This window comes from Moschus berezovskii, chromosome 23, assembly GCF_049115385.1.
Source record: "Moschus berezovskii isolate FMDL1 chromosome 23, NW_MosBer_1.0, whole genome shotgun sequence".
Classification (NCBI taxonomy): Eukaryota; Metazoa; Chordata; class Mammalia; order Artiodactyla; family Moschidae; genus Moschus; species Moschus berezovskii.
The window spans coordinates 58,742,047-58,766,839 of NC_142482.1; the positions used below are offsets into that span (position 1 = coordinate 58,742,047).

Below are 24,793 nucleotides of genomic sequence, written 5' to 3' on the forward strand. Positions count from 1 at the left end.
GCATCAGCTACAGTGAGCAAAACCGCTGTCACTCGACTCAGTGGCCTGTGTCCCAGGAAACTTAACCTGAGACGCCCACGGAACGCACTCAGGAAAGAGATGCTCTCTGAGAGGCACCAATCATACGATGCAGGCTCTAGACCGAATGTTTGTGTCCCCCCAAAACTCATAGGTTTTGAGACCCAATTCCCGGGGAGATGGTATTTGGAGGTGGGGACTTTGGGAGGCGACTAGGTCACAGGGGTGAGGGCCCCATGACCGGAATTATAGACAGAGACCTGAGATGTCCAGCAACCCTCCCACCACCGAGGGCACATGAGGAGATGGCGATCTGCCTGTGAGCCAGGAAGCCCTCCCCAGACCCTGAACCTGCCCGTGCCTTCATCTTGGACTTCCCTCGGGCCAGCCAAGAGAAATAAATGTTTGCTGTCTAAGGCACCCACTCTGGGAGAGTCTAGCAGCCTGAACGGGCTAAGACAATATCCATAATGAATTGAGGGGTTGGGTGCTTACAAAGTCACTGCATGGGCTGCAGGAGTGGGTGCTAAGTGGGACCTTCAGAAATAACTCCCAGAACCGCCCCCCAGAACCGGCTGGCCCAGAACACCGCCACCTCTGCCACACCAGGAACTGGGAAATTAAGAGCAGCTGACGCAGATCCAGGCTCACACAGCTTCGCAAAGTTACAGCGCTAAAAGCCACTGCCACTGTGGCTCCAGGGACACACGCCCTCGGCTCCAGGAGGACCGGGAAAGCACACCCGCAACGAACATGCTCCGCTTCCTGCCGGGGTCTTCGCCTCACGCTCCTGCTGCAGAAACGACTCCTGCACCTGCTCGCAGCTGCGCCAGCAGACACCCACCGATTCACGGCTGGCTGATCCTCTGTGTCAACAGCAACCCTTGCTGCAACAGAGCCCAGAAACGTGGCTTTGAGCCTGCAGCCTCCCTGGTTCAGGAACGCACACGAGAAGAGGGTGGAATGAGTGCCAATCCCCCGCGACCCCCTGGGGCGCTTCCCTAAGAGAGCAGCCTGTCACCTGTGACACTGTGCCTGGAGCACTTCCAGCTAAAGCAAAGAGCATGAAAGATGGTTCACACTCTCCTGCTCAGCTTAAGGAAAAACAAACAAGGGGAAAGCTAGCCTGTGTCTTTTCTCTGGCATGACTTTGGTCCCCAGACAGAAATACCTCCCATTTTTATCCACCCAGCAGTAATACAGATTTTTTTAAGTAGTTGGTTTGCAGAGTAGCTGAAAAAGTGAAATTCCTCCATAAAGCAATAAAAGAATGTTCTCTTCACCTAAGACAACTGCCTCTCTCAGCTCCCATAGCAGATTCACTGCAAAACCGTTTTTTCCTGCAAATACATTCAGTTCAGTTCAGTTCAGTCGCTCAGTCGTGTCCGACTCTCCCCGACCCCATGAATCACAGCACGCCAGGTCTCCTTGTCCATCACCAACTCCCGGAGTTCACGCAAACTCATGTCCACAGAGTCGGTGATGCCATCCAGCCATCTCATTCTCTGTCATCCCCTTCTCCTCCCGCCCCCAACCTTTCCCAGCATCAGAGTCTTTTCCAGTGAGTCAACTCGTCGCATGAGGTGGCCAAAGTACTGCAGTTTCAGCTTTAGCATCAGTCCTTCCAATGAACACCCAGGATTGATCTCCTTTAGAATGGACTGGTTGGATCTCCTTGCAGTACAAGGGACTCTCTAGAGTCTTCTCCAACACCACAGTTCAAAAGCATCAATTCTTCGGCGATCAGCTTTCTTCACAGTCCAACTCTCACATTCATACATGACCACTAGAAAAACCATAGCCTTGACTAGACAGACCTTGGTTGGCAAAGTAATGTCTCTGCTTTTTAAAATACTATCAAGGTTGGTCATAACTTTCCTTCCAAGGAGTAAGCGTCTTTTAATTTCATGGCTGCAATCAGCATCTGCAGTGATTTTGGAGCCCAAAAAAATAAAGTCTGACACTCTTTCCACTGTTTTTCCATCTATGTCCCATGAAGTGATGGGACCAGATGCCATGATCTTTGTTTTCTGAATGTTGAGCTTCAAGCCAACTTTTTCACTCTCCTCTTTCACTTTCATCAAGAGGCTTTTGAGTTCCTCTTCACTTTCTGCCATAAGGGTGGTGTCATCTGCATATCAGAGGTTATTGATATTTCTCCCGGCAATCTTGATTCCAGCTTGTGCTTCTTCCAGCTCAGCGTTCTTCATGATGTACTCTGCATATAAGTTGAATAAGCAAGGTGACAATATACAGCCTTGATGTACTCCTTTTCCTATTTGGAATCAGTCTGTTGTTCCATGTACAGTTTTGACTGTTGCTTCCTGACCTGCATACAGGTTTCTCAAGAGGCAGGTCAGGTGGTCTGGGATTCCCATCTCTTTCAGAATGTTCCACAGTTTATTGTGATCCACACAGTCAAAGGCTTTGGCATAGTCAATGAAGCAGAAATAGATGTTTTTCTGGAACTCTCTTGCTTTCTCCATGATCCAGCGGATGTTGGCAATTTGATCTCTGGTGCCTCTGCCTTTTCTAAAACCTGCTTGAACATCTGGGAGTTCACATATTGCTGAAGCCTGGCTTGGAGAATTTTGAGCATGACTTTACTAGCGTGTGAGATGAGTGCAATTGTGCGATAGTTTGAGCATTCCTTGGCATTGCCTTTCTTTGAGATTGGAATGAAGTCCTGTGGCCACTGCTGAGTTTTCCAAATTTGCTGGCATATTGAGTGCAGCACTTTCACAGCATCATCTTTCAGGATTTGAAATAGGTCAACTGGAATTCCATCACCTCCACTAGCTTTGTTCGTAGTGATGCTTTCCAAGGCCCACTTGACTTCACATTCTAAGATGTCTGGCTCTAGGTCAGTGATCACATTATTGTGACTATCTTGGTCGTGAAGATCTTTTTTGTACAGTTCTTCTGTGTATTCTTGCCACCTCTTAATATCTTCTGCTTCTGTTAGGTCCATACCATTTCTGTCCTTTATCGAGCCCATCTTTGCATGAAATGTTCCCTTGGAATCTCTAATTTTCTTGAAGAGATCTCTTGTTTTTCCTATTCTATTGTTTTCCTCTATTTCTTTGCATTGATCACTGAGGAAGTCTTTCTTATCTCTCCTTGCTATTCTTTGGAACTCTGCATTCAGATGCTTATATCTTTCCTTTTCTCCTTTGCTTTTCGCTTCTCTTCTTTTCACAGCTATTTGTAAGGCCTCCTCAGACAGCCATTTCGCTTTTTTGCATTTCTTTTCCATGGGGATGGTTTTGGTCCCTGTCTCCTGTACAATGTCACAAACCTCTGTCCAGAGTTCATCAGGCACTCTATCTATCAGATCTAGTCCCTTAAATCTATTTCTCACTTCCATTGTATAATCATAAGGGATTTGAAACAGGTAATGGCCTAGATGGTTCTGAAATGTTTTACTTCTGGATGGCATGATACCTTCTACAACTTATGAAATTAATTTCTTCAAGAGAGTGTTCTCACGAGAACACTCGTGGAAGGACTCGTGTAACCAAGTCCATGTCACAAGGGGGTGCTGGCCTGTCCTTCTGCCATGTGACCTTTGGGGTGAGATGGCAGATGACAGGGGTACCCAGCTGAGAAGGGCAAGGTGAGTGCCCCCACCAAAGCAATGCTTCTCTTCAGCAGAGAATCCAGCTCACCAACTGCTCCCAATTCTGAAGGCCTGAGGCTCAGAGATTTAGGCTTGCTTCTCCATTTTGACTTTTAACGTGACTTCATCAAAAGAAGCCAGAAAAATATGACAAACTGTTTCATTTCTGTTTACATATTGCCCTGAAACCTCTGACCTCCTAGAAGTTTTTGAAAATTTCAAGTCTTAATTCTTCTCCTGGCAAACAAAGGCACTTTTGTTAATATTTTTAAAATAGATTTTATTTGGGGGGGGGGGATGTTTTAGATTCCCAGCCAAACTGAGAGGAAGGCACAGAAAGTTCCCAGACAGCCCTCTCCCCGCTCACGTGTCCTGTCCACAGCCTGCCTAGTGACCTTTTATAAATGACCACCCCTAATAAATTGAAGTGTCCAAAGGGGCAGAATCTTTTTTCACAAACCCCACAGATCATTGCCTCCAGTTAACAGTCCCATTCTAACCTGTCAACAAAGTTACAGGAAAGCTATCTTATTCTTGATTAAAAAAAAAAAAAAATCTTATTTCCACAAAACTGTAATTTTGCCTCCTTGGATCCAGACTGTTTTCTCCAGAGAATCAAATAAACTCGATCCTGACAGTAATTTTTTTTGGGGGGGTCATTGTGGTGGTTGGTCGTTCTTCAAACAGGACCCCCCTCCCACTGACACCTCCTTCCCTTCTGCCCCCAGGTCCCTGACTCCATCTCCAGTGCCGTCTCGTTCCTGCTGCCCTCAGGCTCACTCTCTTTTTGCCTCTTTGGGATTAGAACTCCTGGGTTGGGTGCTGCACCTCCAGTGGACTCAAAACCCATGACCTGCAGGAAGGTTCCCATTCTCTTCAGGTGGTATACCCGACAGCAAGATCAAAGCAGTCCCAGAGGAAATCAACCCTGAACATGTATTGGAAGAACTGAAGCTGAAGCTCCAATATTTTGGCCACCTGACATGAGGAGCCAACTCATTCAAAAAGACCCTGATGCTGGGAAAGACTCAGGGCAAGAGAAGGGAACGACAGAGGACGAGATGATTCGAGGGCATTACCGACTCAATGGACACGAGTTTGAGCAAACTCCGGGAGATGGTGAAGGGTAGGGAAGCCTGGTGTGCTGCAGTCCATGGGGTCGCAAACAGTCGGATGCAACTGTGACTGAACAATTTCCTCAATAACAAGCTTTTAAAAAAGAAAAGCCTCTGGAAATGTGTTGAAATTGCATTGAAATGTTGTTCAATCTAGAGAGAACTGGTAACTTAAAATAGTCTGTGAGTATGGTGTGGTTACCAAACCAGGTTTGTCTGACACGCAGCCAGCCGGATGCTGAGGTGTGCGGCGGCGAAGGGGGTTGTTTATTCACGAGGAGCCGGGAGAACAATTCAAATCCGCCTCCCCGAAGGCCAAGGGCTTGGGATACTTATGGGATAAAGCTGAGGCATGGGGAGCGCAAAAGAGCCAGCAGAGAAGGAAACGGCGAGGTAACCGTGGTTTAGTGCAGGCACCACTAACCTACAGGCTTCACCATCAGACTCACGCTCAGAAAACGTGTCTGCATGCTCTGAACACAGGCTTTCCAACTCAACTCCAGCTGGAGGGTCTTGAGGGTTCCAACCAGTCCTAACCAGCTGGGGCTTGAACTGGATGCAGCAGATGCCACGTTCCTGAAACCCCAGTGCTGGGGCCTGGACAGGCAGGGTTTTGTTAAAAAAAAAAACAAAAAACTAAAGCCAGCTTGATTGGTGAGGCAGCTCATTATTAAGCAAGCTGAGCTTCCCAGGTGGCCCAGTGGTAAAGACACACCTGTCAATACAGATTTGGGTTCAATCCCTGGGACAGGAAGATCCTTTGGAGTAGGAATGTCAATCCACTCCAGTATTCTTGCCTGGAGAATTTCATAGACAGAAGGGCCTGGCAGGATTATAGACCACAGGGTTGCAGAGTCAGACACGACTGAGCACATGGAACTATTAAGCTAGCTACAGTTTAATGGATCTGATGACTATGCTCGGCTTTTCATTTGAGTCTTTAATTTCACTGAGCAAGATGTGTCATTTTCAGCATGCAGGTCTTACATGTTTTATTAAATTTCTTTGTAATCTCCCTGGCTGTCCAGTGGTTAAGACACTATGCTTCCAAGTACAGGCAGTGTGCATTTCAAAGAATTTACCTATTTCACCTAAATTGTTGAATTTACTGGCATGTTGTTCATCATATTCCCTTTTCATCATTTAAAAAGTCTGTAGAATCTATAGCAACACATCCACATTCATTCTTGATATTAGTAACTTGTCTTCCCCCCCACCCCCTCCTGCCTAGATCCTTCAGCCTAGAGGCTTATCAAATTTATTCAACTTTCTGAAAAACCAGCTTTTGCTTTCATTTCTTTCTGTATTGCTTTTCAATTTTCTATTTCATTAATTTACGCTCATGTTATCTTCCTTCTATTTGGTCTTAATTCAATTTTTTTTCTATTTAAGTTTATTCAAGAAGAAATAGATACTTGAAATAGATTCATTTCGTTAAATTCATAGATAAAACGTTCCCACAAAGAAAACTCTGGTTCCAAATGGCTTCACTTATAAATTCTACCAAACACCAAAGAAGGAATAATACCAATTTTTCACAATCCCAGATAAGAGAGAAAGAAAACTTTCCCAGCCATCATTATCTTGATACTAAAACCAAGGACAAGTGCACTATAGACTGATACACCTCATGAACAGTCACCTGAACAAAAACTTGGCAATTTCTGGCACACAAGTGAATCCAGCAATCCATTAAAACACACACACTATCCTATTTTTCCCGTCCCATCTCTCCCACTCCTTCCCCATCTCTCTCACACTAAAAGCCCAAGCATATCTTTCAGTTTTACTCGTCAGTAAACTGTCTTCCAATTAGCAGAGTCACTGAAATCATAACAAAAATTATAAACTGTTATATTACATGAAACTTGATCATTCAAATGCATCTGACCTACAAAAGTAGAAATTTCATATAGCTCAAAATTATGCCAACTCCAAAGTCTTTGAAGACTTTTAAATGTGAATTTTACACACTTAGAAATTACATACAACGGCACTAACAGAAGGAGTGACTGGGTGTAAAATAAACGGAATGCTCCTGCACACTTCCACCTGCCTCTCCACAGGTCGGTCTGAGCTGTGTGTCAGCAGCCTGTCCTGCTCATATTGTGCTGTCTGCTGGATCATTCAGGTCAAAGTTTGGATTTGGTAAACCTCTCATACGTGAGGAGCAGTGTCTTGAATCCGGGGAACCCAGGTTAAGGATTCCCCAGTGAGTTCCAGAGAGAAATAGAACCTTGATCATTTGACTCTGTAACTGACAACACCAGCAAGGTCCAGTGTATTTAGATCCGATTGGCTTCATACTGGTAAGGTGATTCCCTCCTTATAAATCAGAGTGCTTCTTTCACACCCGGAGCCCAGCAGCCAATCGGATCTAAATACACTGGACCTTGCTGGTGTTGTCAGTTACAGAGTCAAATGATCTAGGTTCTATTTCTCTCTGGAACTCACTGGGGAATCCTTAACCTGGGTTCCCCGGATTCAAGACACTGCTCCTCACGTATGAGAGGTTTACCAAATCCAAACTTTGACCTGAATGATCCAGCAGACAGCACAATATGAGCAGGACAGGCTGCTGACACACAGCTCAGACCGACCTGTGGAGAGGCAGGTGGAAGTGTGCAGGAGCATTCTGTTTCCATGAACCCTGGAAAAGACGTTTCTAATCAACAGCAACAAAAACCAGAGTTGTGACTGTCTAGGGCTGCTGGTGGACAAATTGACTGGGAAAGGGGGTCTAAGGGGAACTGAGGGAGACAGAAAAGGTCTCTATTTTGACTGAGACGAAGGTTACAGGGAGAGGGGTATAAGTCTATCAAAACCTAATGACATGTACACTTAAAATGAATGAATTCCATTGTATGTAAACAGCTCCTCAATAAAGCTCATTTACAAGAAAACCCCAAAAGCACAGTGTATTTTTAATTAACAAGTGAAACACAGATACCGTATTATTAAAAAATTAACACAGGTAATTAATTAAAGTTGATTATGGCTAAAGCTAAACTTCCCTCTGACCGCCTCCCGATCCTGGTTCCTGTCCTTTCTCCCATCTACACCACCTCCCCCAAGTAACCACCGCTGAGTCTGGAAGTTCTGCTGAACCTTTAAAAATATATTGGCATACATATAGGGTGGCCGGATGGTAAAAATATCTGCCCGCCAATGTAGGAGATTCGGGTTCAATCCCTGGGCCGAGAAGTTCCCCTGGAGAAGGGAACAGCAACCCACTCCAGTATTCCTGCCTGGAGAACCCCCATGGACAGAGGAGCCTGGTGGGCTTCAAACCACAGAATCACAAAAGTCAGACACAAATGAGTGACTAACACACAGATCAGTCCCAGAAAATGTGCCCTGCTGTTTTGTACACAGAACTCGGATGTGTTTCTGAAACCTGCTTTTCTGCATTTAGCATCACATCTCTTGGACCTATTCGCGACAGTACAGTTTATCTCCTCAAGTCTGACACACTGCCCCATCACATGAGTCTGCCTTTCCTCTTCTGAGGGGTATTGGGGTTGTTTTCTCTGTTCCAGTTCACCAGTGGTAACCCCTGGGGGGGGCCACAGATGGTGCCAACACAGTGCTCCAAGGGTTGTTTAGCCTTATATGTAAGCTTTAATTTTTTACAATAAGAATGCTTTTATGTATTAGTTACACAGCTTAAATATTCACTTTAAAGAATTTTTTGATATACAAATTATTAAAAAAAAAGAATGAAACACGATCAGCGACAGAAGGCAATCAACGAGGAGAACAAAGCTCTAGAGCATCGTCATGTACTCATGGTTTGAGAGATATTTATTGAAAAATAATGGTATGAGCACTGAACAGTGGACATAAGCACATGCTCCTACTGCAAGCAATGACGAAGGACATCAGCATACTGGTTACCGGGGCACAGGCCTAATTAACATGTGCGCAGACACTCCGCTTTACATTTTTTGCTTTCTTCTTTTATGACTGTGATGTCTTTCCCCATCCCTGAAATGAAAGGGGCGAAAAAAAATGATCAAAGTTTTAAAATAATAATTCACAGCAATGTACTTTCATCAGATATAAACCAGAGCAAGTTAAAACATGCATTTAAAACAGAACAGTTTTTGGGGTTTTTTTAAAGAGTAAAGAAAAAAAAGCATCACTAAAAGTACAGCACAAAGCGGAGATGAGGATACAGGAAAATGGATTTTTTTTTAGGCTGCGCTTTGGGGTTACGCTCTGAACATAGGACAAGGTGGATGACCTGAGAGTTCACTTCAAACAGGACTCTGGGGTTACAGGAGCAACTCAGAGCTCTGAGCTCCGCATTCCGGCTCTCAGTTCAGCTCCCTGCAGGTCCTCCCACCTCAGGGGGGGCTCACAGAGGAGTACTTCCTGCTGACACTCAGCTTATCCTCACTGAAGGAAAATCACCCATGTATAGGTTTTGAGGCTATTTAGATGAAAGTGAAAGAGGAGAGTGAAAAGGTTGGCTTGAAGCTCAACATTCAGAAAACAAAGATCATGGCATCTGGTCCCATCACTTCATGGGAAATAGATGGGGAAGCAGTGTCACACTTTATTTTTTGGGGGCTCCAAAATCACTGCAGATGGTGAATGCAGCCATGAAGTTAAAAGACGCTTACTCCTTGGAAGGAAAGTTATGACCAACCTAGACAGCATATCAAAAAGCAGAGATATTACTTTGCCAACCAAGGTCCGTCTAGTCAAGGCTATGGTTTTTCTAGTGGTCATGTATGGATGAGAGAGTTGGACTATGAAGAAAGCTGAGAGCCGAAGAATTGATGCTTTTGAACTGTGGTGTTGGAGAACACTCTTGCGAGTCCCTTGGATTGCAAGGAGGTCCAACCAGTCCATCCTAAAGGAGATCAGTCCTGGGTGTTCACTGGAAGAACTGATGCTGAGGCTGAAACTCCAATACTTTGGCCACCTCGTGCGAAGAGTTGACTCACTGGAAAAGACCCTGATGCTGGAGGGATTGGGGGCAGGAGGAGAAGGGGATGACAGAGGATGAGATGGCTGGATGGCATCACCGACTCGATGCACGTAAGTCTGGGTGAACTCTGGGAGTTGGTGATGGACAGGGAAGCCTGACATGTTGCAATTTAAGGAGTCGCAAAGACTCAGACATGACTGAGCAACTGAACTGAACATACATCAGTCAACAGGGACTGACTGGACATGTCAAAAATTACTTAAGAGGAGGAAAAACTAACCAACCAGGAAAAGTCAGAGAGCACAATTTCTGACAGCTAATCAAGAGTTGATGTGTACGTAATTACCAGAGATTATCATTCATTAAGTGAATCAAAAGGGATTACTAAGAAACTACTTCACATTTTGAAGTCATAGCTAGCTTTAATCCTACGAACTGAATGATAACAAGATGAGCAGAATTCTTAAACCAATAAGCCTGATTCCTGATCACCACTGATCCTGGAGAGACGCCATTCACAAGCTGACATTTAGACGAGCACTGTGCACATGAGACTAAACGAGCTCAGCCCAGTGCAGAGAAAAATAACAAGGTCAACGAAATGCAGGTGCTGGTAGAGCGGCAACAAGATGGGGAAAAAAGGCTTCACAGAATTGACTAAGCAGCATCTTGAAGGCTGAGGAGGAGTTTAAAAAAACAAAGAGGCAGCAGAACAGGAGGTGGAAAGGCATGGATGAGGAACGGGGAGTGACTCGAGCCGGCTAGGGCAGACGTTATGAACTCATGGGGCAGGGGCAAAACATAAGGTAGAGAGCCAAGTGCCCTGCTCCTGGAGGTCTCGAGAGCCCTTCTAAACCATGAGAATTCGGCCACTGAAGGGCTTTAAGAGGTGAAGTCTCACTCCAGCAGCTGGGTAGGGATCCTGGGTCCATACGGGACCAGCTTAGAGACAGAACAACCAGGAAAACTACCAGAGGACAGCGTTCAGGGCAGAGAGGCGGGGAGCACGAAAGGGACCTGTCTTCACACAGGACTGACGACAGCCAGGACCAGGTGGCGAGGAGCGAGAGACAGCATCAAGCAAGTCCTCGAGTTCTGGCTTAGGTGGACAGATGCCGGTCATCATTAACCAGGACAGGCGTGCTGAGGCAGACGAGCGGACCAGGAAACAGATGAGTCCGGGGGCAGACCTGGTCAAGTTAAGATCCAGGCAGAGGTCCACCAAGCGGCTGAGATACATGAGCAGACCTCCGTCAACCTGGATTCTCTCTGTAGCACTTTGTATCTCCCCAGAGATCAAACCTCTTTCAGGAACCCCAACAAGGGCCAAGCTGACTGCCACAAAGCCTGGGCCTTCCTGACTCAGTACCACCCTTTATCTGAGGGATCAGCAAGAGAAGGAAAGAAGGACAGCAGGAAAACGGGGGGCGGGGCAGACACTGAAGGACGGAAGGAAGGCCTAGGCAAACGCCTCTGACACACAGCCGACTTTCTGCCCGGACGCTCCTCTCCTGTGTCTTGGGGAGACCAGGTCCGAGCAGGCGGACAGAGCCACGCCGGCAGAGCTGTGGACAGCCGCCCTGAAATGGGGCGCACGAGAAGGACCTTCACAGACTGTCTGCTCCCCGACCCGCGGTGCTTACACTCCATCTTCTCAACGTGGCCTGTGGCGGAAGGACTGTTCACATGCCAGAAGCAAACTGCTCAGCAATGACCGACGCGCCGCCGGGCTTACCTCTCCTTCCTTCTTCTGGAGTCCCAGCTTCTATCCTTGTCCTTATTTCTTTTCCGTCTGTGTGGGCTCCGACTTCGGTCCCGCCTATGCCGTGAACACTCGCCGTCCAGATGGCTCCCCCCGGACTGCCTTGAGTCCACTGAAGCTGACCGTCTTTCTTCATTCCTGAGACAGAAAGAACGGTCGTCAGCTAGTTTCAACCACTGGTCTCCACGACAGACCAGCCTCGAGCCCAGCCTTCTATAGCAGAGACCAAATAAACATGCATGATCTTGCAGTCCAGTAAGAGGGCAGGCAAAGAAACACAGCTCTGCATGGAATGTTTCACAACTGTGGAAACAGGAAGAGGAGGAAGCCTCCAGATGGATCACAGTGTGCTGTGACTGGTCCTGGAGGTGCCAGCACCCAGCTGGACGGTGACGGGTAACAGACTCAACAGAGGACCACTTCCACCGACGACACGACGACGTACTTGTCCGCCCCGTCCGCGTCCTTCTGCTCCTCCTGCCAGTGGCTGCTCAGCTCCTCCATGTGCACGCTGATCACGTCCCGGATCACCTGCGGGCAGGGAGGAACCAACTGCCAGGTAAGAAAGCTGCTCGAGAAACGAGCAAATATCACTGCTTGTGATCAATTACACACTTCCTGAGAGCTCCGATACAGTGGACTGTGGGAGGCGTGCAGTCTAGGAAACACAGACAGGCGACACACTGAGGATCCAGGGGCACACGATCATGACACGTGTTGACTCAGCCTTGAGGACTTTGGAAATCACATGCAGAGAGCCAGCATGCCCACACAGGAAAGGGGGCGCGCGGTTACGCCTGGGTGACCTGGGGAAGGACACACACGAGGGAGTCCTCTGTGTGTCTGCAGTAATGCAACTCATCTGTACGTTGGAGATCACTGAGAGACGATAAAGCGCTAAAAGGGTGGTAAACATGGGCGTCTTTACAGATGAAAGACGTCCGGGATCTGCTCCCAAACTGTTGGGGCAGGAGAAGAGAAGGAGTGACTGGGTGTAAAATAAACAGAGATCATATGCAGATAACGGGCTTCCCTGGTGGCTCAGTGGTAAAGAATCCACCTGCCAGAGCAGGAGACGAGGTTCACTCCTTGGATCGGGAAGACGCCCTGGAGGAGGAAACGGCAACCCAGTATCCTTGCCTGAGACATCCCATGGACAGAGGAGCCTGGTGGGCCACAGGTCATGAGGTCAAAGAGTCAGGGACACAACTTAGCAATTAAACCACGGATTAATGCACTTAACGGAGAAGGCAATGGCAACCCACTCCAGTACTCTTGCCTGGAAAACCCCATGGGCGGAGGAGCCTGGTAGGCTGCAGTCCATGGGGTCGTGAAGAGTCGGATATGACTGAGCGACTTCACTTTCACTTTTTATGCAATGGAGAAGGAAATGGCAAGCCACTCCAGTGTTCTTGCCTGGAGAATTCCAGGGATGGCGGAGCCTGGTGGGCTGCCGTCTATGGGGTTGCACAGAGTCGGACACGACTGAAGCGACTTAGCAGCAGCAATGCACTTAAATTTTATTATATACATAATACTGTAAATTACAAATAATTTATACCAAAACACTTCTTAAGTCCAAATGTTTAGTAGAGTACATAAAAGAACACTAAAGTTTCTGCCAATAACAGCTATTTATTGAAAATTCCTTTGTCCATAAGCATTATTTCCATTACTTCTCACGATAACCCTGAAAAGTCTGTATTAGTATAAAATGAAAAAAATCTGAATCTTAAAAAGCTCAAATCATGTGCCCAAGTCAAACAGACAGTGATAAATTGCAGAATCAAAACTCAAGCCTGGGTCTGTCTACAGCCAAAATCCATGTTCTCATCATGATGCAGGATCACTTTCTCAAAAGCAGTATTTCTATAAGACTGCATGCACAACCTCTTTATGTAAGGTCTTTGTACCCTGAAGAGCCTTTGCCTGGTGAAGGCTGGGTCTGAACGTAACGGAGCAAATACAAGGCAGATGTGGCCACAGTGGAGCCACATCCTCTCAGAAAACCTCTAGGCAACTGTGGAAGCCAGGGGACAGGCAATGACTGTGTAAGGAAACCTCTGTGTTCAACAAGGCTCCACACAGTCATGTAAAACTTACCTCAGTGTATGATTTCTTGGTTATGTGAACATTCTTAGCTCTATAGGACTGGCGTCTTCTTTTGTAATCTCTCACTTCTGCCAGGATTTCAAGGTAAGATTTTGGACTTTTTCGACTATTATCTAATAAAAGAACAAAATAAAATTATTACATCATCAGAAACTATAAATTCTTATGAATTAGAGGGAAGGAACACCATAAGCATCTGATATTTTACCACATTTTAATGTAGCATTTTACAAATTTTATGTTGTATAAATGGACTATATCATTCCTTTTCTCTAGCCATTAGTTGAGTGTTTTAAGCCCAGTTCTAAGTAACATTCTTACAGAAGGAAGGTATGCTTAATGTAACAACCAGAGAACAAAATTTCAAGTACTAAGTAAACACCTTAACATATATGCTAATATCAGATGATACAACACCATCCTATTCCAACCCAAAATGGCCTGACAAATCATCTCAATAACACTTAAAGGATGAAATGACAATTAAGAAATAGAAAACTAAGCTATTCTTCTCAAACCTTGATTGACTTTGGCAGCCAAGTCTACAAAGAGATCGCTGTCATTTTCGATAATTTGAGAATCTGAGCGCTTTTTCTTTGTTTCCTCGACTACAAAATCGTAGAGGGCAAGACGATCAGCTTGAGTGAGATCACAAACAAACCGTTTGTGATTCAGAGGAACTTCAACAGGCAATGAAGAATACACCCCTAGAGTGAAAATAAGATCACAAGGATAAATAATGCATGAAGCTCTGTAGATTTACAGTTTACGACACTTATCTTTAAGCATGCACGGTAACCATGTGACGTTTAATTAACACAAGCCACCTGTTTTCAGAGCAGTCCCTAAACATACAGAACAGCCACCTGTGTGACAATGGTCAGCACTGACTCTATCCTGAATGCTGCATCCACAGAAAGGTCGGACGTGGATGTTGGCTACTCTCCCCAACGGTGTTAAGACAGACCCCATGAAGGTAGGCGGTGACAACCATGAGACAATGTGCCCACTGAGGAAAAAGGCTCCCCATGCTGTAAAAGCAGATATTAATTTTCTCTATATGTGCTTTTCCCCATAAAAGGTGAAGGAAAATATTTTTAATAGGAAATACACATTATAGCCCCCCTTGAAAATAAATTATAGAAATAAGAAAAATGTGTTAAAAACATATTTATGAGACACCAAGCGATATGTTTCACAGTCAAAATATATCCCATTTGGGCAATGACTTAGAGCTCTGGACCAAGGGGCAGAAATCCCAAACTTCCTCAGATCAGAGACAGGCAGACCGAGACTAAAACTCCTAATTGTCAGAAGCAGCAGCATGTTGGCTTCACCAAACTAACTGGAAAAATTTATCAACAGCAAGCGCCCCCGCCCCCGAAAGTCATAAAACTTTCTATAATCTGCTCATTAATGAAAAAAAGTAAATACAATACCTTGATATGATGTATTAAACATTGAAGAAAATTTTTGAGATTCAAATTTTCTCAAAGAAATAAAAATTACTGTAACTGTAAATAAAGCAATTTAAAAAGATTCTTTCTGGACTTCATTATTCATGAATGCAAACAAAGAACACCAGCCACTAAAGGAATCCTTTTAGTGTCTGCTAGGTTACCCTAAAGGAATCACTCAGGTTCACAGGATAGTATAAAATCAGTAGCTCTTCTCAGATACTTACAAAGTGGAAAACAAAATTCAAAGGAAAGCACACCATGAACTAAGGATAACAAGCAAGGGAAGAGATGACTTTATGGGTCTATAATTACAAGGAGAGCTACACTGAATCCGAGTCTGGAAGTAGCAGTGATGGATAACGATCTGTACTAGTAACAGGCTCTGACTTAGTGGGGGAAGAGTTCCCCACTGTCAATCTCTCTTACTCTAAGTCTGCAAACACCAGGAAAAGCCCCTGTATGCAGCCAGATTTTGAACACTTCATTTTGTAATACAAAAGTGAGTTAGCTTTGATAAACCTAATTTATCTGATTATAGGCTACATATTTTGGAAGAAAAATACAAAGATGAAAAGAACACTGATGTATTTTAAAACACGTTCCACACAAACCTTTGCCTGTTCTTTGTAAACAAAGAAGTATAACCTCCTCCTTAAAATATTTTAGAGTTTTCTTTATTCATCTTAAAATTTCTGTATGGTCAAGACTGATACTTAGATTCTTTGAAATTCAACTAAAATTCCAAGTCAAGACTATAATGTTGTGACAGTGATTAAGATAAAGTTTAGAAATTTGAATGATACTTTTAAAAGGATATCATTTGCAAAAAGGATACTGCATATCTTTAAATAAGGAGTACATTCAGGTTCCTAATTCCTCTTTATACTCACCCCAATTACTGAAAAAGAAAAAGTACAGGAAAAGTTAAACAACAAATGGCATTCAAATCATTCAGAACATAGATATTTCTGACAAAAGAAAAAAAATGGATAAACACACTTAAAGAAGCTCACATTTCCACAAAACGTAAAAAGTTCAGATGCAAGTTTCTATATGATTTGGAGATCTATCTGAATGAGCTGTCATCATACTGTGACCCTCTATGTACTTTCTTAAGAATAGTTTTTAAAAATTGTCGTAAAATAGACACAACACGGAATCTACCATTTGACCCACTTTTGGGTGGAGAGTTCAGCGGCCGTCAGTACATCCTCACTGCTATGCACCCATCAGTTCTGCCCACCTCCAGAACTCTGCCATCACCCCAAACTGAAACGCCAGTCTACTTTCTCAGTAACTGGAACTCTCATTCTTCTCTGTTAGGCCTTTTGGCCATCACATGCCATCTCAAATGTATGAAATACAATATTAAATATCAATAATATTAGCATTAAATAATGATATATTTAACAATATTAAATATTAACTTGTGTCAAAGATACAGATTCAGGATTTTGTGAAGAATTCATACCAAGTCAATTTCCTAACACAAGATGCAGAAATGAGGCCCTTACAGATCAAATGATCCACTGAAGTCTCACAAGTGGGAGGAAAAGATCAGGGTTAGAACCGTCATCTCCCATCTCTTTAGGATGCTTTAGCCCGGGACACTCATGTTCAAATCATGGCCACTAGCCACACAGATGCCATGAAATTCAAGTACGGTGACTTGAATTTTTAATATTGAAGGAAAAAGATCATCAAATACAAAATGATTGTGTAGTCCAACATAACTAATCTGAAAGTAAATAAGTAGATCTAATGGCCGTTCAAGCTTTGACAAAGATTAACAGGCTGAGAATTCTATACCTTCAGTTTGGGCCTGATATAACCAATGAAATGAAAATACAAGAAACTTAAAATTTAGTACATAAACAACAAAATATTAATCATATGGAAAACATAAAGCTGTTCATGTTAGTCATTCCTTCAAAGTAAACATCAATAAGAAGATATTAGAGAGATTTTTGTCCTGGGGTAAAAAGTTTTAAATGTGTAAGACAGAAGTGGACCACAAAAAATCATCTCTATTGAGAAATTGCAGAGCTGTACATAAGATGAAAAAAAGTTTTAAAAAGAGGATTATAGATGATATAACAAGCTGTCCTCAACAATTAAATATTAAGACAGTACAATAATCCAAAATCAAAGTTCCTTTTATCTACTCAAAGAACTATTCATTTAAAGTAACTGTTTGCTTTTGTAAAGAACCAAATTCAATGTTCAAATCCACAAAATTCAGAGCTAGGTTTTCAATCCAGCTTATATTAAAGCACAAAAGTATTAACTCACTTCTGTGTTCCTCTATTTCTTCACCTAATATAGAAGAGAAAATACTTGTCTAACCTATCACAACTGTGATGTCAAAGAGAAATGAAATACACAAGAGAGCTTTAAAAAAAGCCAAAAAGAATCTCTTCTAAAATAGAAAAGTACTGAGGAACTTTAGAACAAGCACCCCGGAATTTCTTTCATCACCTCTGCTGGACAGGGTTTATTTCTTTACTGAAAAAAACAGATGCTGGAGTAGATAAAATAAATTCAGTAAATCTCACTAGCTAAGGTCAAATAAAGTTAAATTAGTAACTTCTCCCAAAACTTCTCCCTCTACTGTTTAACTGGATCTTAACTGAATAGGGGCCAAAAAAGGCTTGACTGACCACAGCTCAGTATCTCTGAGTAAGAGGAGAGTCAAACATCCCTCTCAAAGAGTAACACCTGGAACTACATGGATCCTTCAAAACAGCAAACACAAGAAACATGCTTCTGGCTGCTACACGGAACCAATATAATGTAGACTGGACTAACAGACTTCCTCCTTCCAAAGCCACAATGCGATCGAGGGAGAAACTGAGCCCAGATACTGGTTTACAACAACAGGGTCATGACCTCAAACATCAACAAGGGAGAAAAAGGTTACGTACTCAGAGAAAGGTACCTTCAGAAAGCTCAAAGACAACTGAGAACCTTTATCAAAGAAGCCAGTCAGGGTTTGGCTGGACGTTCTACCTAGAGTCAGAAATCTATTAATTTCATTTACCCATTTACTTCTATGATTTTGAAGGATGAAGTTTTCTTCCAATTTCCTAAAAGCTGAAACTTAAAATTCTAAGCTTGTCTCTGCTAAAGTGAAGTCCCAGGTAGCATCTCTTACCCCAGCTTCCAAAGCTGCGCACCAGGTACCCACAACCCTCTGAAACTGTATGTCTAACACTGTCCGTGCTTCACTACGAGGAGCGGGGACGGTGCTGGGTCTTCTTCAGCCCGAGCCTTTCCTCTCACATTGCACTTCAACATCCTTACATGTAACATCGGGCTAATTCTCGAGAGGGGCTTCCCAGGTGGCTCGGTGGAAAAGAACCTGCCTGCAATGCAGGAAATGGGGGTTCGATGCCTGGGTTGGGAAGATCCCCTGGAGAAGGAAATGGCAACCCACTCCACGATTCTTGCCTGGGAAATCTCATGGACAGAGGAGCCTGGCAGGCCAGAATCCATGCAGTCTCTAAGAGTCAGACACGACTGAGCAAAGAAATAGTAGCAACGCTCATGACAGGAAACCTCAGGGTGAGACAGTTTGCTCAAGGGGGGTTTATTTGACACCAAGTACTTAGTTTAATGTCAGATGGAAAGCTTAACCTATTCCATATAACTGTTTTCACAAGATTTCTCTTGAAAATTAGTGATACGCACTATGGAAGAAAAACAGTCTAACTAAGTAGCTCAAACTATGATGCCACTTACTTTGATTATAATAATCACCATCGTTTCCAATTGCAGCTCTAGCCTGTTTAATTATCTGGAATTGTGAGTCCTTATCTGTCAAAAAAAAATCCATAAACACAATATGAATCATCAGTGTCCACAATGGAATTATTAACCAGGTTCCAATAATCCAAGCTCTCTGGGCACACTGAGAAACCTTCCAGAATCTTAACAACCCACCTTGCTGCTGAGATAATCTGAATGCAGAATTCTTTCTGATCCACCAGAATCCAATAAGTAACCAGACTTCGAGCAGTTCAGAAATCACTATTAATATAATCAAGCATGCAGCAGTTGCTGCCACAAATTTTAGCAACCAATGTAATATCTAACATTTCATGAATCCCAACTAAGTGTCAGGCAGTATTCTAACCATATTACACATGTGATATTTAATCCTCCTTACAGGTGTTATTAGCGTCATTCCTATTTTACAAAGAAATTTAGGCAAAAAATCGGTTAATTACCTTCCTGAAAGCCACACAACTATTAGTGACAAAATCAGCTGAATGAGGCATTCTGACTCCAGACCCCAAGAGTTTACCCTCTGTGTAACCGGTGAGCACTCAGAACACATCTCCATCCTCAGCTCTATCTTCAACTTATGTGTGTGGCCAGGTTTTTGTTATAACCAAGAAGGAAAGTATGTGCCCTATTGTAGGACACACTAGAGGATTTCTGGTGTGCATTATAAACCTTGTCTCTGAATCTCAGATTGAGTAAACTAGTATCACTATAAGCAATACCCTTCTTAATCAATCACAAGGATACTTACAAAGCCCATTCTGATAATTCAAAAATGAAACATCAGTACCTACACACTTACAGCTTCACTAAGATATTCAAAAATTATATTGATACTTACTCAAAGTAATTGAAGGTACGTTCGCATTCTCATAGAAAAAGTCAGAATTATACATTTTATCCTAAACGGTAAAAAAAATAAATAAATAAATCTTAATGTCCCCCAGTATCAGATGACTACTTTAATACGTGACATAAACCAACAATAGGTTTAGTATCATTTAAGCATTTCTTGCAATCATTTGCAAAACGAGGGAAATAAGCACTGCACCTCACAAATGACTATTATTTTCTCAGAAAACCTCACACTATACCTTCCAAATACCGTGAGGATTTATTAACACATGAATCACATGACACATACATAATAAATACATGGTACCTCTTCCTCTTTGGTATAGCCCAGCCTCCTCAATCTACAAGACACCATGTGCTTTGCTAAAGACGATTTGGGCATGTGGTGATTGGAATCGTACGGGCATATCGCAACTTCATCCTATAAAGATCAGACAGAAGCAAAGGAAAGGGTACATCATTTTTCAAGAAATAACCATCCCATTCAATGTGTTTACATCCTCTTCTGCAAGCCTCTCGACCCCACTATCCCGTACGCGTTAAAAAATGACCCCACCAACCCTTCAAAGCCCACCTCCTGAAAGACGTATGTACGCTCACTGCCTGGACCACCTCACCAACCATCTCCCCCTGAGCAACTCGGAGGTTCTTACACATAACCCCCACCCCCTGCAGGACACCGTCCTCTCCAACCAAGGTGACAGCAGCCCCTGCCAACTGCTCCCTCTGCCTCCACTCTCCACACCTCAGCTAGTGTGCCTCCGAGGCCTGCCACTTCATGACTGTACGAACTTAGTCAAGGTGAGGAGCTTTCCTTTTTCTCAGTTTCTTCACCTGTAAAATGGGTCTAAGAGCAGGACTACTCACACAGAGCTACTGTGAAGGTTAAATAAATTATACCTGAATTCATACATATAAAGCAATTCAGACAGGGCCTGGTAAATAGCACACATTCAATAAACATAAACAGTTATAATTTTATTAAATTAAAATTCAGTTGCCTGAACAACTAACACTTTGGCTTCAAGTACTTTCATATCTCCCCCTACTGTTCTCATTAACGAAAAACAAAATATATATATATATATATTCTTTAATACAGTTGCACAAGGACCTTTAAGCTCTTCCCCCACAGCCCAAGCTTTCAGCTGTGCTTAACTTCCAGAGGTTTCCTGATCTGTGCATAGCCTTATCTCTGGATTTCTACCCATGCTGCTGATGCTTTCTCTGTGCTGCACCTAGCTAATTTAGCTCCTTTCATTTGTCAGTTTAGAATTTACCTTACAAAGGAGTCGTGGCCATCCACCTCCACAGCCTACAATAACCCGCATGCACTACAGCCACGGATAAGGCAGTGGCACCCCACTCCAGTACTCTTGCCGGGGAAATCCCGTGGACAGAGGAGCCTGGTGGGCTACAGTCAGTCCATGGGGTCGCTACGAGTCAGACACGACTGAGCAACTTCACTTTCATGTTCATGCATTGGAAAAGGAAATGGCAACCCACTCCAGTGTTCGTGCCTGGAGAATCCCAGGGACGGGGGAGCCTGGTGGGCTGCCGCCGATGGGGCCGCACAGAGTCGGACACGACTGATGCGACGCAGCAGCAACACTACAGCCATCCTGACTCACCCTTCACAGACTTTTTCACATTGTAACACACAGCGGCTACTCGCTGTATTCCCCTTCACCCCCACCAGTCATTGGAAGGCAGAAACTGACCACTGTTCACTCAATTACAGGATGAAAACATTCCAGCAGAGAAGTGAAGATTCACGGCCTTTCTGTACTGCACCTGGTCTAGGAATTAGCAATGCCACTGACCAGGATGTTTATGCCAGTCACTCTCCCGAATATCAGATGTTGGTTTTGCAAACATGAGATGCACACCCACAACTGATTATCAGAATTTTATTTTATTTTTAACTCCTGGCCACACCACACAGCATGTGAAACCTTAGTTCCCTAACCAGAGATTGAACCTACGCCCCTGTACTGGAAGGCAGCCTTAACCACTGGACCACTGCAGAACTCCCAAGAATTCTGGAATTTTAGAGAGGCAGCAAAGCAACGAGGCACACAGACTTTCAGGGGTAGAATGCCTGGGTTCACATCCTGACTACCATTTAACAGCAATAAGACCTGGGACAATGCTCACCTCTCTCGGTTCGTTTTCTCATCTGTAAAAGGTAGCTGAGGGTACCTACCTCGTAGGGTCATCATGAGTATTAAAGGAAGTCATGTACAGTAAGTGGCATAAACAAAGAGTTATTTAACTGTTAATAAAAGAAATCTAAATTTACTACATTGCTAGGTGCACAGTGATACGGAAAGGCCTGGGAGGCTCTGCTCAGGAATTCAGAGCTTCAACTATACCACCAAACACACAATGAAAGGGTTTTTAAAAAAATGATAAACCCGTAAAGCATAGTAGGCCTCATGAAGTATGATGCCACATGAGCATTTCCTTTCATCTCATTAAAAAAAAACAAAACTGGGAACCTCCCTGGTCGTCCCTGTGGCTAAGACTCTGTGCTCCCAATTCAGGGGGCCTGGGTTCGATCCCCGGCTTGGGAACTAGATCCCACATGCTGCAACTAAGAGCTTGTGTGCCTCCAATTAAGACCCACCGCAGCCAAATAAATAAATAAAATATTTTTAAAAAAGATAAGGATTGCTGACCCTAACACACTTGCCTGCATCTATTCCCAAAGCAATCCTAACGTCCAGGAGAGCTGCAGGTACCAACATCTTTAACAGTCCTGGAATGCTGCCACCCCTGCCAGAAGCGCACTATCTAGCGGCAGAGGAAGGCGACCTGCAACTCCCCAGTTGTCCCGACACGGAACCTGGTTCAGTTCAGTCCAGTCCTTCAGTCGTGTCCAACTCTTTGCCACCCCATGGACTGCAGCACACCAGGCTTCCTGTCCATTATCAACTTCCAGAGTTCACTCAAAATTCATGTCCAATGAGTTGGCGATGCCTTCCAACCATCTCATCCTCTGTCGTCCTCTTCTCCTCCCTCCTTCAATCCTTCCCAGCATCAGGGTCTTTTCAAATGAGTCAGTTCTTAGCATCAGGAGGCCAAAGTATTGGAGTTTCAGCTTCAAAATCAGTCCTTCCAGTGAATATTCAGGACTGATCTCCTTTAGGATGGACTGGCTGGATCTCCTTGCAGTCCAAGGGACTCTCAAGAGTCTTCTCCAGCACCACAGTTCAAAAGCATCTACTCTTCGGCGCTCAGCTTTCTTTATGGTCCAATTCTCACATCCATACATGACCACTGGAAAAACCCGAGCTTTGACTAGAATCACCTTTGTTGGCAAAGTAACGTCTCTGCTTTTTAATATGCTGTCTAGGTTGGCCATAGCTTTTCTTCCAAGGACCAAGCGTCTTTTAATTTCATGGCTGCAGTCACCATCTTCAGTGATTTTGGAGCCCAGAAAAATAAAGTCTCTCCCTGTTTCCACTGTTTCCCATCAACCCCCCAGTTCTCCCGACCCCGAACCTGGTGCCAAGGCGGAGCCCACGCGCGGAGGACACGGCAAGCCTCCAAGCAGCACCTCAGGCCCTCCCGCTTACCTCACTGCAGCCCCACCGCGGTTCCTCGGCAGCCCCGGGAGCGGTGCGAGCGGCCGGGAGGCTGCAGCCCCCGGGGCCCCGCGCGCCCCACGCGGCCCTGCAGACGCCGCGCCCCGACTGCCTCCCACGGCCCCGCGGGCCTCTCACCTCGGCCGCCGCCGCCGCCTCCCCGGGCTCCAGCCGGTCCAGGCTCCAGCCCAGCGACGCCGTCACCTCCTCCAGCGTCCGGCGGCAGCTCTCCACGAACTCGCTCAGCTCCTCCCGCAGCCGCCGGCGCTCCTCCACCGGGGGCGGCTCGGCCTCCATGTCCTCCAGCGCCAGAGCGCGCGCGCCCGGAAGAAGCCGTGAGGCTGCGGGCGGTGCTCGCGCGCGGGCTTCTGGGTCGGGGGCGGGGCCAGGCGGACACGTGACTGGGACCACCAATAGGGAAGCGGGGCGTCTGAGAGGGCTCTTCCGGCTTTTTCCTGAAGTGGCTGTTTTCACCCTGTTTCTGGACGCGTTGGGCTTCCCGGGGGGCTCAGACGGTGAAGAATCCGCCTGCAGTGCGGGAGACCCGGGTTCGATCCCTGGGTCAGGAAGATCCCCTGGAGGAGGGCGTGGCTGCCCACTCCATATTCTTGCCTGGAGAATCCCTGGACGGAGGAGCCTGGCAGGCTACAGTCCGTGGGGTCGCAAAGAGTTGGACACGACTGAGTGACTTCACTTATGCATCTCCTAAGAACAACTGAGGGAACTTTCCTGGCGGTCCACTAACGAATAAGACTCTGGGACTGATGCTAAAGCAGAAACTGCAATACTTTGGCAACCTCATGCGACGAGTTGACTCACTGGAAAAGACTCTGATGCTGGGAAAGGTTGGGGGCGGGAGGAGAAGGGGATGACAGAGAATGAGATGGCTGGATGGCATCACCGACTCTGTGGACATGAGTTTGAGTGACCTCCGGGAGTTGGTGATGGACAGGGAGGCCTGGCGTGCTGTGATTCATGGGGTCGCGGAGAGTCGGACACGACTGAGCGACTGAACTGAACTGAACTGAACTGGTGCTTCCACTGCAGGGGGCGGGGATTCCGTCTTTGGTTGGGGAATTAAGACCCCCCTGTATGCCAGGAGGCATGGCCAAAATTGTTTTAAAATTTAGGGGAAAAAAAGGAAAGACATTCTCCTACATAAGTACAATATATGATCAAACCCAAGAAAATTAATAATATATAATAATATTCATATCTGTCTATCCAGTTGTCCCCCAAATTCCTTTTCTAACCATTTCATCATTTTTTTCAAACCATGAGCTATAATCAGTTCCTTTTTATTCTAGAAAAGCCTCCCTCACTCTCCTTTTTATTTTTTTATTTTTTTGGCTGCACTACCATGGTTCCAAGTCTTCATTCCAATCCCAAAGAAAGGCAATGCCAAAGAATGCTCAAACTACCACACAATTGCACTCATCTCACACTAGTAAAGTCATGCTCAAAATTCTCCAAACCAGGCTTCAGCAATACGTGAACCGTGAACTTCCAGATGTTCAAGCTGGTTTTAGAAAAGGCA

At 44.8% G+C, this 24,793-nt stretch overlaps 1 protein-coding gene across 1 annotated transcript; it reads right to left on the reverse strand.

Annotated features, from left to right (window-relative positions):
• Window positions 1-8,538: 8,538 nt before the first annotated feature.
• Window positions 8,539-23,600, reverse strand: SNRNP48 (small nuclear ribonucleoprotein U11/U12 subunit 48). The gene is made up of 9 exons (XM_055406696.2): window positions 23,395-23,600; window positions 19,974-20,087; window positions 19,653-19,713; window positions 18,767-18,841; window positions 14,084-14,272; window positions 13,557-13,678; window positions 11,899-11,984; window positions 11,427-11,591; window positions 8,539-8,739 (listed from the first exon to the last, which is right to left on the reverse strand). Exons 1-9 carry the CDS (start codon window positions 23,551-23,553, stop codon window positions 8,691-8,693), a joined length of 1,020 nt encoding a protein of 339 aa, XP_055262671.1. The 5' UTR covers window positions 23,554-23,600; the 3' UTR covers window positions 8,539-8,690.
• Between the last annotated feature and the right edge of the window lie 1,193 nt (window positions 23,601-24,793).

Bases quoted from the DNA above. Each gene is read 5' to 3' on its own strand.
- SNRNP48 (XM_055406696.2), bottom strand. From the start codon at position 23,553: ATGGAGGCCGAGCCGCCCCCGGTGGAGGAGCGCCGGCGGCTGCGGGAG. The intron at 20,088-23,394 runs GTGAGAGGCCCG...TGATCTTTATAG, and splicing joins AGGCGGCGGCGGCGGCCGAG to GATGAAGTTGCGATATGCCC. The intron at 11,985-13,556 runs GTAAGTTTTACA...CCCTGCCCGCAG, and splicing joins CCAAGAAATCATACACTGAG to GTGATCCGGGACGTGATCAG.